General features: G+C 26.2%; 4 protein-coding genes across 9 annotated transcripts; 2 read left to right on the forward strand and 2 right to left on the reverse strand.

The window, feature by feature from the left end:
* Positions 1 to 52: 52 nt before the first annotated feature.
* Positions 53 to 7,132, reverse strand: LOC106788771 (DENN domain-containing protein 1B). Of its 4 annotated transcripts, XM_014752326.1 has the most exons (16): positions 6,983 to 7,132; positions 6,746 to 6,897; positions 5,885 to 6,040; positions 5,509 to 5,646; positions 5,249 to 5,384; positions 5,068 to 5,121; positions 4,700 to 4,957; positions 4,517 to 4,618; positions 4,191 to 4,418; positions 3,802 to 3,978; positions 3,676 to 3,708; positions 3,462 to 3,516; positions 3,169 to 3,352; positions 2,926 to 3,055; positions 1,422 to 2,126; positions 53 to 1,118 (listed from the first exon to the last, which is right to left on the reverse strand). In XM_014752326.1, exons 2-16 carry the CDS (start codon positions 6,760 to 6,762, stop codon positions 690 to 692), a joined length of 2,802 nt encoding a protein of 933 aa, XP_014607812.1. In that variant the 5' UTR covers positions 6,763 to 6,897; positions 6,983 to 7,132; the 3' UTR covers positions 53 to 689. The 4 variants fall into 4 exon arrangements, with proteins under 4 accessions (XP_014607812.1, XP_014607811.1, XP_014607813.1 ...); XM_014752325.1 differs by having other exon boundaries at positions 6,746 to 7,132; XM_014752327.1 differs by lacking the exon at positions 5,068 to 5,121 and having other exon boundaries at positions 6,746 to 7,132.
* Positions 7,133 to 7,715: 583 nt separating this feature from the next.
* On the forward strand, positions 7,716 to 9,461 carry LOC106788783 (calcineurin subunit B type 2). Its single transcript, XM_014752345.1, has 5 exons — positions 7,716 to 7,852; positions 8,078 to 8,117; positions 8,493 to 8,704; positions 8,820 to 9,029; positions 9,099 to 9,461. Exons 1-5 carry the CDS (start codon positions 7,850 to 7,852, stop codon positions 9,144 to 9,146), a joined length of 513 nt encoding a protein of 170 aa, XP_014607831.1. The 5' UTR covers positions 7,716 to 7,849; the 3' UTR covers positions 9,147 to 9,461.
* Positions 9,462 to 10,932: 1,471 nt separating this feature from the next.
* On the forward strand, positions 10,933 to 13,502 carry LOC106788776 (serine/threonine-protein phosphatase 4 regulatory subunit 2-like). Its single transcript, XM_014752335.1, has one exon. The coding sequence runs from the start codon at positions 11,125 to 11,127 to the stop codon at positions 13,174 to 13,176; it is 2,052 nt and encodes a 683-aa protein (XP_014607821.1). The 5' UTR covers positions 10,933 to 11,124; the 3' UTR covers positions 13,177 to 13,502.
* A 1,476-nt stretch (positions 13,503 to 14,978) lies between these two features.
* Positions 14,979 to 17,509, reverse strand: LOC106788777 (ATP-binding cassette sub-family B member 10, mitochondrial). Of its 3 annotated transcripts, none has more exons than XM_014752338.1 (4): positions 16,891 to 17,049; positions 16,644 to 16,754; positions 15,409 to 16,517; positions 14,986 to 15,320 (listed from the first exon to the last, which is right to left on the reverse strand). In XM_014752338.1, the coding sequence occupies exons 1-4, from the start codon at positions 16,967 to 16,969 to the stop codon at positions 15,060 to 15,062; spliced, it is 1,560 nt and encodes a 519-aa protein (XP_014607824.1). In that variant the 5' UTR covers positions 16,970 to 17,049; the 3' UTR covers positions 14,986 to 15,059. The 3 variants fall into 3 exon arrangements, with proteins under 3 accessions (XP_014607823.1, XP_014607824.1, XP_014607825.1); XM_014752339.1 differs by having other exon boundaries at positions 14,990 to 15,320; positions 16,964 to 17,032; XM_014752337.1 differs by having other exon boundaries at positions 14,979 to 15,320; positions 16,644 to 17,509.
* Positions 17,510 to 18,915: the final 1,406 nt, after the last annotated feature.

Consider the following 18,915-nt stretch of genomic DNA (forward strand, 5'->3'; position numbering starts at 1 on the left):
TTTCTCATCAGAAAATTTTTCGGAATTTTTCAAATATGTTATACGTGAAAAATTATTTTTATGTATGTATGTATGACATCATTATTTATAATACGTAGTATATATTTTATATGATTAAATTATTACATCACTATAAATCACTTCTTTAGAATAAATCTTAAAATATGAATTGGATAATTTTTATGATTTTTTAATTATCGTATAAAATTCAAACTTTAAACTGATGTATGTGAATCTGCCTTGCTTACAATGCTTGTTTCCCTGAGCTGATTTTATTTATAATACTTTTAGATTAAAACTCTTGAGGGTTATTTATGAGAACGAATTATATACATATTAAAAATGATTTAATTGTAGATAACAGAAAAAATAATAATAATAATAAAATTTTGTAGTTATGTACAAATAAGCATTTTTCTAAACAATTAGATTACAAGAAATTTTTCATATAAATAGATATATTAAATTCATAATTGTGCATCAGGATAGGAATGATACACTTCCTATCAATGAAAGTAACAATAATCCATGTTCTAATATAATATTATTATGAACATTTGCATCAATTATCTCTCCAAAAGAAAATATACAAATTATGCTGCAGATATATAGTGATAAATAACAAAAACAGATAAATATATATATATAGATATATACAATTATGATATGCGAATTCTAATCTTTTTTATCTATTCAAATTTTGTCCAATTATTTTGTGATTTAACTGTAGATGTGCCGAGCGATAAGCTAAAAGCATTATCCATATTTTTAATACTGTTTCCAGGTGCATTTTGTGTAGATACTACTGAACTTTTTGTTGGCGATGCACCATTAGTTACACTAAATTTATCAAAATCTAAACCATATGCTTGCAATAGATCCAAATCACCAACACTATCAGAAGGTTTATGCGAATGTTGTACATCTTTTCCACTGTGTAAGGGTTGAAAATACGGATATAAAGGGTTACTTAGACCTTCACCCATTTCTGGAATATGTAAGGATTGTGTCATTTGTTTTGTATTAGAAAATACTGAAGATTTAGAGAGTAATGGATCAAAATCATCGTTGCTATTCGTAGAATCTAATCTGATTAAATCTGGCACTTCTGGTGAACTCTGTAACAAAAAGTAAAAATAAAAAAGAAAAAAAGAAATAATATACATTACAGAAACACAAATATTTTCAGTGATATACTCTTGTACATCAATCACGTAAGACAATAATGCAATGTATCTATATACAATTTAATTCTTGCATAATAATTTGGAAAAATACTAATAATGAAAATTTTTATTTTACAAAAATTTCACATATAATATATTGTATAATTTTAACATAAAACGTAAGTACTACGTGTTTCAACTTAATGAAGAAAAATATAAATATAAATAGTAGCAACAATGAACTATGATGTTTACCTTAGCTTGTGCAGAACAGGATGTAGTACTTACAGGATGGATTGGTATGTCAGAATTAGTAGATAAAGATGGATTTGTGGAATGAAACAATGGTTTTTGTAAATAGGAAGGAATAAACACTTTGCTTGTATCAAAAGGATCATCCTCAGTTTCTTGAAAAGAATTAGTAGTTAAAATACAATTATCACTTATATTGTCATTCTGTTTTTTCAACACTGAATCGATATTTGTAAAAATATTTTTATAATCGATTTTAGTAAGATTCTGTGAATGAATTTTAGATTGCGATTTTTGCTGTTTAATGTCATTTTGTAAATAATGAGGAACATTAATAGCAGGAGTAATCCATTCGTTACATGTATGCAAATCACGTAAAAAATTAGATTGTGCAGATAATCCATGTACAGAGGATGAACTATGCATGAGACATGCTTCTGAATCTGTTTCAGAAGTAATTTTATTTGATTTATCAAACAATGTATCATTACTAAAAGGTTTGTTCATATTTATCTGTAATGCTTCCATTGAAGAATTACATTGATCAATTGTATCATTCATGGTGGATGTTGGTTGGATGCAAGATGAAGTAATTTTTGGAGGGGATATTTCATGAGTGTTTCTGACAATAGTACGAGGTAGAGGGCCATGTCGTGAATGCCCACTCCATGCAGATCTCAAGCTGTCTAAACTGCGCACTGGCTTCAACTGAAAGGTGGTGCATGAGACACGTTTATTTGTAATGAGTTAAAATATATATTAAATGAAATTAAATATACAAATAAAATAAATATTCGCATAAATTATTTCTTTCATATATATAAATATATATACATTTACAAGATTTCATGCTATTGCATGCATTGAATTATAATGTGTTTCAAAAATGTGTCTTCATGTAGCTCTCAGTAATAGCACGCATTTTTGCAAGAACATGTAATACAAATATTGAAGATCATGTAAAGGAATAATTGAGATAGATTCACGTTACACAGATACGTATTTTTATGAACACTAGTGTAATGATTTTTTTATTCATTTTTATTCATTTTCTGTGATAGCTTTATGCTGATTTTATTTTTATGAAAAATGTATTACTTACATACAATGATAACATGTAATACATCACAATAGCACAATAAATTTGCAAACGAATAAATAACAAATATATATAAACATTTAACATTCACGCAAAAGCATAAGAAGTATTACAAAAATGTATAATCAAAGATTTATTTAATTTATACTTTAATTTTTATTTAAAAAGAAGACAAATAAATAAATTGTGGAAGTAGAATAATTGACATATAATGTTATGTACATGCATCATGCTATTACCTGTATTATTTTTCATTAAATATGCTCAAAGTGATAGTGAATATATATGTCTATGTTAAACTGTATAGTTCAATTAAATCGTGGAAACAAGAAGAGAGTTTTAAAGTTTTATAACTTCTCCAAAAGTTTTCATTAGACAAAACAAAATACTATTGAATAAATTACTTACAGTTCTATCCACAGGTGGTGTATTTGGATATATTACATCCCGAAGTTCATGCATAAGATCTATATTTATACGTTCTGGTGGTGGTTCCGATTCATCAGGAGAACTTGGACTTAATGGTGAGTATTGTTTTCTGTTAGGATAAATAAAACACGCATTTTTAATAAAAGTATTACATATTTTTATTATATAATTATTGATCTATTAAATGGTATTTTCGTATTGCTGAAAAAATATAATTTTTACCTCGGGTCTGTAAAATTGCTATTACGCAAACGTAATTCCTTTCTATAACTAGTTGTAGCAGTAAATCCATTGGGAGACTTAGGTGGTGCTGTAAATCCAATAGGATTTCTGTCTAGTGTAGGCGAACTAGGCGCAGATCTTGGTTGATGAAATCTCATACTATTCTCACTTCTATTTGATCGTCCTAAATCAAAATATTTGTTAATAATTATTTAATAAAGATATATATATATATATATATATTCTTAATATTTCTACAGATAGAATAAGTAATAAATAAATAAACAACACACCCTTCCACTTCAATCCTTTATATGCAGTTTTCATATCTTTTCCTCTATCTTTGACCTGTAATTAATTTTTACAGAAATACATTTTATTTTTTAACTATATTTCATTTTAATGCAAAATTAAAACTAGAAATTTAAACAAATGTTTGTAAATGATTATTTTTACTACTACTTCTACCATTAAATATATTTCTATGTACAAATTATTTAAACTTACAGATTTAACTGCATATTTTACAGCTGGATTTGCCTACGATTAAGTAAATTTTATTGGAATATTTACTTATCAATTAATAGAATAACAAAAGACAAATTATAACAATTTGTTTTTCAAACAACTTACTTTATCCTTCACGCTACGGAAAAATGCTGAGCTTTCCTTTCGCATGGTGTAAGTCCATTCTCTATATTGTTGCATAAATTTATTGCTAGATTTGACTGAATAACTGCATGCTTCCATCTCAAATTCATCTGAGAATCCAAGTCCTGAATTGAGCATATTTAATCTCTCTTCTATAAACTAAAACATACATAATATTCTATTGTTCCAATATTGATTTCTTTATAACACATGGAGTTGCTAAAAAAAATATATTATAAAAAATGTATTTTTGTTTTTTAATCAATACCTTGTTATACAATTAATACATTAAGATATACAAATAATTTTGAAAATTGTTATGATCCAGCATTTGGAAATTTGTTAGTAAAAAACTTACAAGTTACACATACTTGTTGAAAAATTTGAAGTTCTAACATTTTTCGTAGAAAAGGTTGCATAGAAGATGGTCTACTTTCTACAAATGCATTTTGATCAAACGTGATACGCTCTCCTTGTTGCAAAGTTAATGCTTCTCTATATCCTGCAGTCAGTTGTACTAATGCTCGTAAAAATGCTCTTGATACTCCATCCCCGAGTAAGGCAGGTCTATTACGCAATGCTTTTTTTAAATTTGTTACCTGAAGTAAACATACTTTTTATTTATTTTTAAAAATGAACTATAGTTCCTTTAAATAGATTTATTATTTGAAATACATAAATAAGTATTTATACATACTACATCTTGAGGTAAAGATTCCAAATCTTGAAAAGGAGACTCAATGGTGTTATTATCAGCATCTAAAATAACTACTTCACCTAAATCACTTTTGTGAACTCTCTAAAATTAAAAAATTATAAAATGTTTTTATATTAAAGCCTTTTTTGATATGAATTAAAAATATAATCAAGTAATAATTACCTGAAGTGTTGGAGCAGGTACACCTATCAGAAATGGCATTGGTGCTAATAAATAATCCATTAAAGATAATGGAAGTACTGGGATATATATGTGCTGCCAAATCATTGGATAAATTAAAGCATTGCATGCTTGTACACATGCACTTAGCCTTGATAGACGTTTGGAAGTAAAAATAATACGCCTTTCATATAGCATAGACGCGAAAACTACCATCATATTATGAGCATCTACAGCACTGTAATATTCTGTCAAATTTCTCTGTAAACATATGTAAAATATATAAAGTAATATAGCTTCTTCATCATATGTATACTTTATAACTATTTTTCTAATTTATATTAATAAAATATGTACATATAATTACTCACATTTTCTGGAATACTAGGTAATTGAAATTGTTTAGGACTTTGGCAAACAAAATTCTAAAAATAAATGTACGAAGATTTTATAAATTTAAAGTTTTTAATAATCATTTTTAAAATTTTATATAAAATATAAATTCAATATTATTAGCAATTAATATGAAAATTATAAGTTTGTATAACTTACAGAATTAAGACTTGGTATTGGTATAGATATTGAATTCCCAGGTATTGGAACACCGCAGCTGTGTACCTTTTCAAGAAATTTACAAAGATCTTCCCCACTTCCATTATTTGTTAAAGATGCAATATGATTTAATAATCTAAATATATAAGAAAAACACGTTATATTTAAAACTATTTAAAAAACAAATAAAATGATTACAAGATAACACATAATACATATATATATTTTGTTTTTCGTCTAAATATAGATAAAATACTAACTTATAAAATGTTTCATGCCATGGCAATGCACTTAAGACCACTAATGCGGTCTCTGTTTTTGGATCATGCCGACAAAAACCAAAGGTCCACTTTGAATCTATACTAGTAAGCACAAATGAGAAGTGCTGCACCAGTAAACTAAGAACAATATAATAATAGCACAGTTAACATAGAGAATCAATATTAAAAAGAATATTTTTTTAAATAATCAATATGTCACAAACACAGAAACATTATATATATATATATATATATATATATNATATAAAGGATTGAAGTGGAAGGGTGTGTTGTTTATTTATTTATTACTTATTCTATCTGTAGAAATATTAAGAATATATATATATATATATATATATATGTATTTATACATTACTTTTCTATTTCACAGGGATACGCAAATTTAGGGACTGACTTCAAGATCTCTTCATCTGAAAAAGAACTTGGATATTTTTGTAGAATCCAAGCTTGTTTGTTGCTAACAGGTGCAGCAATTTCACAAAAACATTCAAATAACTGCTTAACGTCCTCCCTGAAAACATAACAAATGCTATATATAATATAACATTAAGATTAAAGAAAGATGAGAGATTGAAAAATACATATAAATAAATATTGAACGAAGTGAATCTATTTTATTTTATTTTATCTTCATTTGAATTCTAAAGTATACAATGCTTTTATACCAAAAAACTTTATATTTAATAAAGATTGATCAATTAAAATATTATTAACCAATTGTCAGGGCAATTTAATTTGAATACAATACAATAGAAGTATTAATACGAACTTTTGAAAAATGTAAAAGCAGAGTTAATCGCTTTGACTTATGACTCTATATTTTGAATACATATAATAGTAAAATAAATAGTACAACTAAAAATAAAGATATTAGTTAAATAATGTAAATATCAATAAATTTATTTCTACCATCTGTCTGTAGAATATCTGGTATGATGACACGATTTATCCATTTTTAAATAAAATTTGATCTATAATACTTACATTAGTCTAATTGCATATAAGTAAAAATAATATAAGCTATTTAAAGTTAGATTTTGATAAAAAATATTTGTTATAGAAAGTATAAACGATCTCGATGTATAGACAAAATATATGTATATATATATACTATTTATTCGTGTATGCATTATTATAAATGATTAAATTCTTATTTATGATACTAGATTGTTATTTAATAATAGAATAATGTAAATAATACAAATCTTCGAATTACCTTAATCTGGATCCCATGATAATAGTCAAAAAAAAGTAAGTACTTTATATATTCCTGACGTTTATACGTCATTGTACTACATGACAGTAATGAATTCCATTCACGTGAACTTTTTATCACTATCACAAATGTAGTTCACTATCAGCTTGTCACTATTTACACAGATACTTTTTTGATTAATCATAAGTCGCGTTGAAACTTAAACTATATATATATTAATATATACATAAAATATACCCTGTTTTGAACACGTAGAATATTCGAATATTAAAAAGTTTTATAAATAATTTTTAGAAATTCAATAAATTATAATTTTCCTTTCCATTTTTTCTTCCTTGGTATTAAGATGCAATATAGAAGGAATATGCTGTAAGTTTCCTACAGCTGCTCTGTAGATTTTTAATATACTATATATATAAAAATATATAACGAAAGTTCAACGAGCGCAAGTAGAACATCAGTTACAGGATGCGTCATCTATTTGAACCAATGAAAATTAGTAAAATATTTTTTATACTACTTGCATTTTAATGCATTACTTTCTATTTCATTTAAAATGTTGGTTTCATTTTTAATGAAAATTTATTTTAAAAAAGGAAAATAGTATTTAAATCACAATTTTTATAGATAATTCTTCTGATCTAGATTGTATACTTACGAATAAATAGAGGTTGTAAATCTTTAACCAATCAGACGTCTGTAAATATGCAACAATCAAACCTCTAAAAGCTTCAACCAATCAAACATCTATAAATCCCTTCTGAAGGTACGATGCACGAAAGCGCGTAAATTTAAAATAAGATAAAAACAATAAATATTCAGTTATTTAAATTTTAATTATTTTTATTTATTTTATTTTGGTAATTGAAAATTGTTCTTCTTTCTTAATGAAAAGTTTCTTCGTTTCTTTCCTACCAGGGTGCGTTTCATATCTTTATATTTAGTAAATGCAACAAAATCTTGATACATCACTATCTATATTTCTTATTTTATGCTTTTAGCTAGTTTTGGTCGTTTGCCAGACAGTTTAACCTGCTGTTAATAGTCAACTTTAATTCCTGCACTAATATTTACAAAATAAATTAATAACATTATAAATTCACAATGGTAATTAAATATACTCTATATTAATATAATATTCACGATTGATTTACCATATACAAATTCATAAATATATTTATCATTTTTCTATATGAACTTCTTGAATTTGAACTTCATAGAGAAAAGAATATAATACTTATAAAAATACCATTATGATATATATATTTGCATAATATTTCATTGCACTTTAAATATATATACTCGTTAAACTTGAATTACGTATTTTTATAGGGTAACGAAAGTTCTCTGCCTATGGAATTGTGCTCTAACTGTAAGTCAATAATTAAATTTTAATATTAATGTTTATGTTTTATGTTAATGTTCTAATATTGACGCTTTGCTTTTACAATTGAAAATAAATAAGTTTTAATTATTAGTATGACATATAATTTATTTTATTAAATATTGCATTTTCTTTTTAGAAATAACTTGCATTATATATATATATATATATATATATTCATAAATATTCATTTCAATAAAATTTAGTACAAATATCAGAATGCAAATCACATATTTCATTTTGAAATCATATATGCATTTAATTATGATTGATAGTTACTTGTATCCAATATATAAATTTATTTTAATATGGTAGAAAATATTGAATTAATAATATTCTTATGAAATATGCTTGATGACTTAGTTGATGTGGATGAAATTAGAAGATTGGGAAAACGTTTTCGGAAGCTAGATTTGGACAACAGTGGTGCACTTAGTATCGATGAATTCATGTCCTTACCTGAATTACAACAAAACCCTTTAGTTCAACGTGTCATCGATATTTTTGATGCGGATGGCAATGGTGAAGTAGATTTTAAAGAATTTATTCATGGTGTTTCACAATTTAGCGTTAAGGTTAGCATTTGTTAAATTTATGTTATGAAATGCATTAATTATGTATAGTTTATTCTCTGATATCGCCTTGGGTGTGTATATGTATATATATATATATACACATATAATTCTACAGGGTGACAAAGAAAGTAAATTACGATTCGCATTCAGAATTTATGACATGGATAACGATGGCTTTATAAGTAATGGAGAATTATTTCAAGTATTGAAAATGATGGTAGGCAATAATTTAAAAGATACACAATTACAGCAAATTGTTGATAAAACAATATTATTTGCTGATAAAGATGAAGATGGCAAGATCAGCTTTGAAGAATTTTGTTCGGTAAGAAATTACATTTACATGTAAAATCAACATTTCTTATTCATATTACCAATGAAATTATTTTTCTAGGTTGTTGGTAATACAGACATTCATAAAAAAATGGTTGTGGATGTTTAAATATTCAAAAAAAAAAAAAAGGAAACAGAAATATAAAGTAATTTTATGTGGTTTAATGCTTAATTCCATAAATTCATAAATTCATTATTAATAACAAATTTATTGGATAGTTGTAATTAACTAAGATCTGTCTAGGGTGAATTTACATGATCATTAAAAATAAGTTTTCAATGATATTGAATTAACTTATATGCAATTTTGTTGTTACTATGATCTTTTCCATGATGCAATATGTATACATATTAAATAGATTATTACACGCTTAATCTCTAAGAATTATGCACATTATTACGTGCAATAAAAATTTTGTGCCCCAAGTTAATATTTTGTTATTTATATTTTATTTATTTGGTACAAAAAATTAATGCAGTAGCATTAGAATAATCATATAGATTACTTAAATTCTATTATAACTTATACTTTTATTTAATTATTGTTACTTCTTTTTGATTACAAGAGATTTTTTATATTTAAATATACTTATATAATTAATTAATGTTAATTGTTCTTCCATTATGAGATGTAATTGAAATGTTGAATATCTATGTAATTTTGTAGAGTTTTGCAGTACTAATTGAAAAAATGAGTTTTAAATTTGTCATAATTAAATCTTCAACAAATTGTATTCTATAACATTTAAAAAGTATCACACGTTTTAAAGAAAATACAAGAAGTTATACTTCGATTTTGTATAAGTTATTCAATAAATTGCAACAACAAATAATTATTGTGTGTTTGAAAGAGACATAGACAACGTTGTGGATCATTGTAGTAAAGATCATAGTAACCGTGAACCATAGATGTGATCCATATGCGTCAAGACTGAAATACGAATGGGACCTCTATGACTTTCGAACGCGCAATCATAAGATTATTGTTGTACACTAAGTGAGTACTTAAAGGATAACTTATGACAGAAAATTATAAATATTATAAATAACAATATTATATCGTTATAAATATTTATATAAATACATATAAATATATACACATATTAAATGATCTTACAAAATCACAAAAATATCAAATCAATTTCTGCATTACTAAAATATTGTGTCATATGTGATTGTAGATGATGCGTACTATATTTATATATCTATATGTTGTGCACTTTTACTAATATATGATGTATTACTCTTTTATTGCTATTTAATATACTGTCAAAACTTATATTAAGAATATCTCAATAAAGTGTACAAAATCTTTTACCCTGATTATATGAACTAAAAATATTATAATAAGTACATAATGCAATAATAATAATAACAACAACGCTGTGATGAAAGAATTTTTTAAATCTATACAATTTGAAATATAAATTGCATGTGTAATCAAAAATGTTTCATTTCCAATTTATTCATGTATATAATCATACAAGTTTAAAAATAAAACGGTTTATACCTCTACTAAAAATAGATCGATCATGTGAGGATAATAGAATGCACATTTTGCGCGTAACGTACATTATTGATTTTATTAAAATAGAAATAAAAAAAATTAATCGATATATAGAGAATAGTATTCTTTAAATATTAAATAAAAATTTGTTTTATAAATATATTTTTAAAGAAGAATTCTCACGAAGATAGATTACCAATTTATTATTCATTAAATTTTTAAATTATAAATAATTAGAAAGAAAGATCGCGCGCGCGCGCAATTACATCTTTGAAAATTTTCGTTGACGAATACAAAAATATCCAATCAGTAGTCGTAATAACGATTATGTAATTATTTTGAATAAATCGAAATACTTGGTTACGAGAGACGCTAGTAACATTTGTTCTTAATAAGTTGGTATTCCTGCGATTACTCCGTCCTCCCCTTCATTGTTGCTGTTTTGCATCCGGTGTGTTTGCGTTTTTCGTTGTTTCTCGTAAGAAGTTTCACAGAAGGTTTCAGGAAGTAATTTACGCAAATTCTTGATTTCGATTGTTGGTTAAACGGAGGAGGTGGAGGGGTGTAGTAGGCGAGGAAGATGGAAAATTTGGAGGAGGTATTACAGGCTCTCGACGAATTTCAGAAAATGCGACCAACTGAGATACCGCGAGAATTGGAAGACTATCTTTGTTGGGTCGCCAAAACAGGTGATCCGGTTTATCAGTGGTCAATGATAAAAACACTTTTTAGAGAAAAATTAACTCGTGTAATGACAGATTTTTACGAAAGCTGTCCAACTTTGGAACTTGCACCTTGTCCTAACGTTGAACACTTTAATTATGACACAATGAAAAGCAATCTTCTGGAACGACTAGAATCCTTTGCTAATGCACCATTTACTGTTCAACGAATCTGTGAGCTTTTAACTGCACCTAGGAAAGAGTATAATCGTGTAGACAAGTTCATGCGTGCTATTGAGAAAAACATATTGGTAGTATCTACGAGAGAACCTGGCCCAATAGCACGACGCAGTGAAAATGGAGACAGTATGGTCAATGGCTCCGTAGATGAGGCTGCACCTGTAACACAACCACCTCAAGATGTTGAAATGGAATATTGGGAAAAAGATTGTACTTCCACCGTAACCATAAGTGTACATACTGTGGAAAATGAAACATCTCTATTGCAAACCGTTATTCCATCAGCAACAGTAGTCAAAAGTGTATTTGGAACGGATGAGAATCAAGAAAAGGGTACTTTATCCTCGTCGAGATCAGAGGGTGTGGTATCTAATTTCATTGAAACTTCCTCTGAATTTTCATCCGTCACAAATCTAACCTCTCAAGTTCAGCCACAGGATTCAACTGTTACTCCAGGTATGCAAAACTTATCTACGATAAATACTGAAGCCTCAGGTATTGTTAATGACATACCAGAGGCTATTATGAATGAAGATACGAGTTCACAACCAAGTTTAGATTTAGAAGGTGAGGATAGTGATGTAACAGATTCTACAAAAAAATTACAAACAACTTTTCAAGCTAAGGACTTTTCATTGGGCGATTCGAAAATACCCAAATTTTGTTTAGATGATTCTAAAGTAAAAGATAAAATAAACAGTGGTACATTGGTTATGGATACGGAGGATGAACCAACTAATCCCATAACAACTGAAGAATTAAAAACAAGCTCTGAATTGAAGACAATTATAACCACAGATAACACTACAATTCCAAACACGGAAGAAGAAAATATTACAAAAACGGATATTGACAAAGAGGATGAAAAATTAAATTCAGAATCTGATATTTCAGACGCACAAGAAAATGTTCACAGGAATATACAGAGCATAGATGGTAGAAAAGTATTAACTTTAGAAAATAAAAGTATTGAAAATTCTTCTTCCGTTGACAATTCAGAAGAGATAAGATGTACATCTGTAAAATCATATGAATTGGAGACAGATGTTACAGCCACTTCTGAAGAGTGTACAAATACCTCGTTAATGACAAGTAATACTATGGTTTCAGGAATGTTAGAAAACATAGAAGATTCTAAAGATATCCCAATGGATACCTCTACTAATGAAATTTCAGATACTGAGCATGCGAAACAAAATATTGAAGCTACAGAATTAACAACAGAAGATGTAAAACCGATTATCGAAGATCCAGATTCAAAAAGCAGTGATATCACAGAAAATATTAATAATTCTAATACTGATAAGAGTGGTGTTACAATAGTGGAAGCTTTAGAAGATGACAGCAAAGTTATGAAATCCATAGTACCTGACCCAATTCCTATTATAGAAGAACCTAAAGATTCTGAACCTAAATTAAGAAAAGTACATGACCTGTCAACACCCGTGGAGATAGAAGAAGTAAAAAATGATGCATCAAATACTAATTGTCAATCAACAATAAAAGAAAAATTAATTTCTAACAAGAATCATGATTTAGAAGACATTGAAGGTAATAAGACAAAATCTACTTGTAAAGTAAAAGAAAATGACTCTTTGATAGTAGATAGTACTGTGTGTAAAAACGAATGTGATTCAATGGAATTGATGGATGTAGATGATGATGAATCATTATCAATGTTTCAAGGTGAACCAATGGAGCAGGAAACAATAGAGCTAGCCAAAAGTTAATGTAGAATGTATAAAATAAATATTGGTTTTTTCACAAATCATTTCTATTTTAACTACAACCATTAAAGCAGAAATTTATGCGAACAATAAACGTGCACACGAAAAAAAGAAAAAAATCTTTACAGTATCCTTGGTATTGATAGTATTATTTCTGATTTATTATGACTGCTTTTTTTGTTTAACTTTCTGACGGTTTATTATTTTCCAATACTTTATACTCGAATATATTAATTAAAGATATTTAATGCTTTATTAATTGCATTTGTAATATACTTGATTAAATTCTGATATTTATGCAAAAGTGTATAAAAATAAATTTGGAAAGTCTTAAAAATAACAAAACACTGCCTTTTCCTAAAACATTATAATATTAAAAGTTTGTTTTATGATCAGGGATTGGTATCCATATATATATTTCAATGCACTTTGTAAAAATTTCAATGTAGATTTATATAAATACTGTTGATATATATTTGCTTAGGTTAGAGTTGTATTTCTTTCTAATATGTATGACTATTGTAATACAAAAGTAAAGGCTTATTAATAGTTGAAGAAAATCAATATATACGATTACTCGTATAAGCCAATTGTGATTAAGTCATACAATTAGCTAAAAATATGACTGTAGCCTTTATAAAATCTTTTTAATACAAGCCTTGATCGTAAAGCTGACTTCAAGGTTGTCTTATATAGAGAAACAAACACATAGAACTTTTCAAAATAATGATATTTGGAAGTGTTTAATTCGCATTATTTTGAAAAGCTATCCAACAATTCCATTGTAAGACCGACTTTGATAAAAGTTGACTGAGATACAAATATTTGAACTATAAAAATAATAAATGATGATTAAAATATAAATTCCAATATGACTTTAGATTATCATCAATGAGTGAATGTCTCTATTATGCGTGTTTGCTATGAGAAAAAAAGTATAGCAATGACAAGCATTTTTCTTGTAACTAAAAAGATAGCATTGCTCTCTCCATGTCTTGCTATGCTTTTAATGAAGAAAAGATTGATTTCAAAATTTATATAAGAATATAGTTAACTTTGAAAGTAAGTTCAGTACATATATACCGATTTAACCAAATGTTTGAATGACATATATATGTATGCTGAACTTTGATCCAAAATGCAAAACTAACAAGATGATAAATTATACAGTAATTATATCATATTATGGCATATTAATTTAAAGGTTATATAGAATAATATTATTATAAGAACATGAATAACTTAAATTAGCTGTGTATATTGTTTTATAGCAAAATACATGAGGATTATTACCAAAATGGAATTATTTATAACATCTGCCTTATAGATTAAAGACATATTAAAACCAGTCTATGTTTTTATCAAAATGACTTCAATCATATTGTTCTGTATAATACTACATGCATTATATTTAAGGCTTGGGTACCAGCAAAAATTTTAGATATATAGATTACTGTATGTAAGAAAAAATAATACATGGTATTATACATCTTTACATTGATTTCATAATTCATTCTTACATCCTACCCCTGTTATTAAAAGTCTTAAAAAAGCATTAAATATATATCATCTTAATTTATTATAGCATTTCTCATACTTTATTGTTAATTGGTTATTCTTATTATGCAAAATATAAGTCATATAATATTTTTATAGAAAGTTTATATTATTTATTCATCCAATGTGCATAAAAGTAAATAACATATATTTTTCTAAAGTTCATGCTTCCCTCTGAATAAAAATAAACAAACACTTATCATTTAGTTTATAACTACATATATTTTTTTTATTATTATTCTTTTTTAATAATATACTTAATATACACGAATGTACAGTATACAAAAAAAAATTGCATTTAAAAAATCTACATGTCAATTTAATTTAATTTATGTAAAAGCTTGATGTTTTACCAAGTTTTTAAAGTAACCTTGTTCCAAACTCATTAAGGTACTATATGTTCCTATTTCTACAACTTCTCCTTGATCTATTACCACAATTTTGTCAGCATTTTTTATTGTACTAAGTCTATGAGCTATAGTAAGTACTGTTTTCCCATGAGTAGCATGTTCTAATGCTTCTTGAACAAAACGTTCACTTTCTGCATCTAATGCACTAGTCGCTTCGTCAAAAATTAAAATTTTAGGTTTCTGAACAAATATATTAAAAATATTATTCGAAATTAAATACGATATATTCATGTACAAATTAAAAGTAATTTAAAATGCTTGTACCTACCTTCACTAAAGCTCTTGCAATAGCAATTCTCTGTCTTTGACCTCCGCTAAGTGTAATGCCTTTTTCTCCAACAATAGTATTTAAACCATCTTTCATTTTATTTGTAAATTCTAAAACGTGTGCCTTCTTTGAAATTTCTTCTATTTCATGTTCTGTTACATTTTCTGTACCATAAAGAATATTTTCCTTTATAGTACCACTAAAGAGAATTGGTTCTTGAGGAACTACTCCAATTTGTGATTTTACCCAAATTGGATCGAGCTCTTTGAGATCATGATCATCCAATAATACACTTCCTTTACATGGATCATAAAGTCTTAATAATAACATAGCTACTGTAGATTTTCCAGAGCCAGAGGAACCAACAATAGCAGTTATTGAATGTTTTGGTATATGTAAATTAAAATCACGAAGAATAAGCGAATTTTGTCTTGTAGGATATGAAAAATTAACATTTTGAAATATAATATCACCAGTCAATTCGTTCTCCAATATTTTACCACCTTTAATAGGTATTTTTGGTTTTCTGTCAATTAATTCAAATAAATGTGAACTTGCGCCCAAAGCTTTGTTCAATTCACTGTAAAATGAAGATAATCCATTCAATGATATTCCTACGTATGCCGCATATAATAGAAAAGCACTCAAATTTCCAATTGTTATAGTTGAATCAGATACCATAACTCCACCATAATAGAGTGCAGATAATATAATTACATTCCCAGATAAACCTGTCATACCAAAAAATATCCCTCTATATAAACTTTCTTTATAACATAATTTAAGAACGTCTTGTAATTTAGAACTATATCTTTTAACTTCTTGAATTTCTTGCGCATAAGCTTTGACAATTCTTATATTACTAATTCTTTCTTCTGCCTCTGTATTTAATACTGCCAAACTATCTTGTACATTTCTTGAGATTTTTTTCAAGTAACGTCCATTAATGATAGCTATACCAGCAACTATAGGTACTACTGACAAACCAACAAGAGCTAACTGCGGTGATATATAAAACATCATTGATATTCCACTTGTCGTCATAATTAAAGATCTTAAGCCATCAGATACATTGCTAGTAACAGCATAACTTACTAATTGAGCATCTCCTATAAATATGATATGTGTTACATTCAAATTTCTAATATGAATTTTCTATATGCTGTAATATGTATAATAAAAGAAAAAAGATAAAGGTAAATGATTAAACAACAGAGTATATGTACAAAGCTTACCTGTTAATCTTCCAACAAGTTCTCCTGTACTCTTCGTATCAAACATTGCTGTCTCTTGACTGAGGATTGCTGTGTATGCTTTTTTCCTTAAAGTATATGTAATTCTATGGCCTGCAGTTGACATTAGATAAATACGACAAAAATTACTTATAGCACCAATCATAAATACTCCAAATAAAACAATACATAATTGATTTAATTTTTCTGTCATTTTGTCTACATTCACATTATAAATAATATCAATTACTTTTCCTAGACAAAAAGGAACTGCCATCGTTACAGTAGATGATACTATTAAAAAAGCAATAGCACTTAATAACCTCCATTTTTCAGGTGCAGCCAATATAATCAATTTTTTAAGATCCGATTGTTTTTTTGTTTTTAATATCACATTTTTAGGGGCATTTTGAACATCTGTTTTTAAAACTTTTGTTGTTTGATATCGTAAACCAATTAAAGTACATGGTTTTTTTGATACATTTCTCGATGAGGTCCAAATTGTATGTACACATTTTTGCCTTACAGAAGTAGAAAGATAAATGGATTTATGACGAATAATATTAGTTGCAAGAAATTTACAAAGAATAGTCATCCTTCTGAATTAATCTTGAAAAATGATAACTCGTAACTTCAATTTGCAGAGATAATTTTAAGATTTCTTTGAAAATGAAATAACCTCAAAGTTAATTTTTATATTCTTGATCATTTCGATTTCATTTTCATCTAATTTTACAAAAATATTCATTTTAAATTATAATTACGTGTATAAATATTAACATGTATATTAAGAAGGTAATTGTTATCTTCACATTTCTCAATGATAAGATATTCTGATCAGCTGTTTTAGCACGTGATGCCGATTATAAATAAAGAGTACTCATTTAAGTTAAAGAATATTTTAATTCATTATTATTTAATGGTAATAGAATTGCATTAAAACAAGAAATGAGAAAGATAAAAATATTGCTAAATAATTGTATTGCATTGATATTAAACTAACATTATATATTTAATACTTTTCTAATTATAGACAGATACAGAATAATATATTCACAGGTACATTACATTCATTTGTTACTATAGCCTATGTCGATTAAAAAATAATACATATTTGAGACAATTGTCATTATTTGTTCATATTTCTTTGTTAAATGAAATCAGACATTCTACATAAATATATCATACTCATATATCTAATAATTATCTACACATAATTAAAAAAATTTTAATTTAATTTTTTAATAATCTTTAATTTGATTATAAAAAATATAAGTATTTAACGTAAAATTTCACAAATATTATATATATTTAATAGATATTTATCTTACAAAAAAGATGTAGAAAGAGAAAAAGTTTCATTTAAAACTAATGCAATGATATATTTTTAAAATGTGAATAATATATATTAATCTTCTGTTAATAAATACTATAGGCTGTAAATATATATTTACAATAATAAGGAGAATATAAGGTTCTATAGCTGTACACATAAAACATCAGATACTTATATTTATTCATATCTGAGACATTATTTATCAATTATTGTTTCTCCTTTTCGTGATCGTTATGTAAACGATTTTTTACTTGCAATAATTATTTTGAAGGAAAACTTTGAATTATTTTTACGTTATATTAAATATAATTTATGTTAACAATATATACATTTATTAATTCTTTAATCTAGGACGCAAAAGTTTTTTGTGACTTACAGATATATATAATTATAAGTACTTTTAATAAATTTTATACTTTGCTTATTATCGCAAGTAGTTTGAATAATTTTTTAACAAAATATTGCAATTTTGATAAAGAATTATATCAATGTGAAAATGCTTAAATAATTCTTATCTGTCCAGAAAAATACTGACAAATTATAGAGAATTAATGTAGCAACGCGAGTGTCTATTTAAAGTTAAGTACTATACAGGTAGTTTTTATGAATTCAATTTTATCCTAAAATAAAGTTTATCGTAGCTTTACAAAGTAGCTACATTTATAGATAACTGTTTTAATTATGTCAGCATATTAAAATAAATATCTTCTATACTATGTTTATATGGTATAACATAATACATGTATTAACATGAATGTAATGGTATGGAACTATTAGAATACAGTGCACATATATTATACACTGTATGATTTTTTTCTATCTTTCATTGTTTTCTCTTGAATTTTTCATTTCTATCTAACGATGTACAATTAAAAGAATGTATTTAATCACTGAAAGCAGATTTTAGTTATTAATTAATTTCATATTTCTATAATAACA

Source organism: Polistes canadensis, unplaced genomic scaffold, assembly GCF_001313835.1.
Source record: "Polistes canadensis isolate GaletaPanama2010 unplaced genomic scaffold, ASM131383v1 scaffold_153, whole genome shotgun sequence".
Taxonomy (NCBI): domain Eukaryota; kingdom Metazoa; phylum Arthropoda; class Insecta; order Hymenoptera; family Vespidae; genus Polistes; species Polistes canadensis.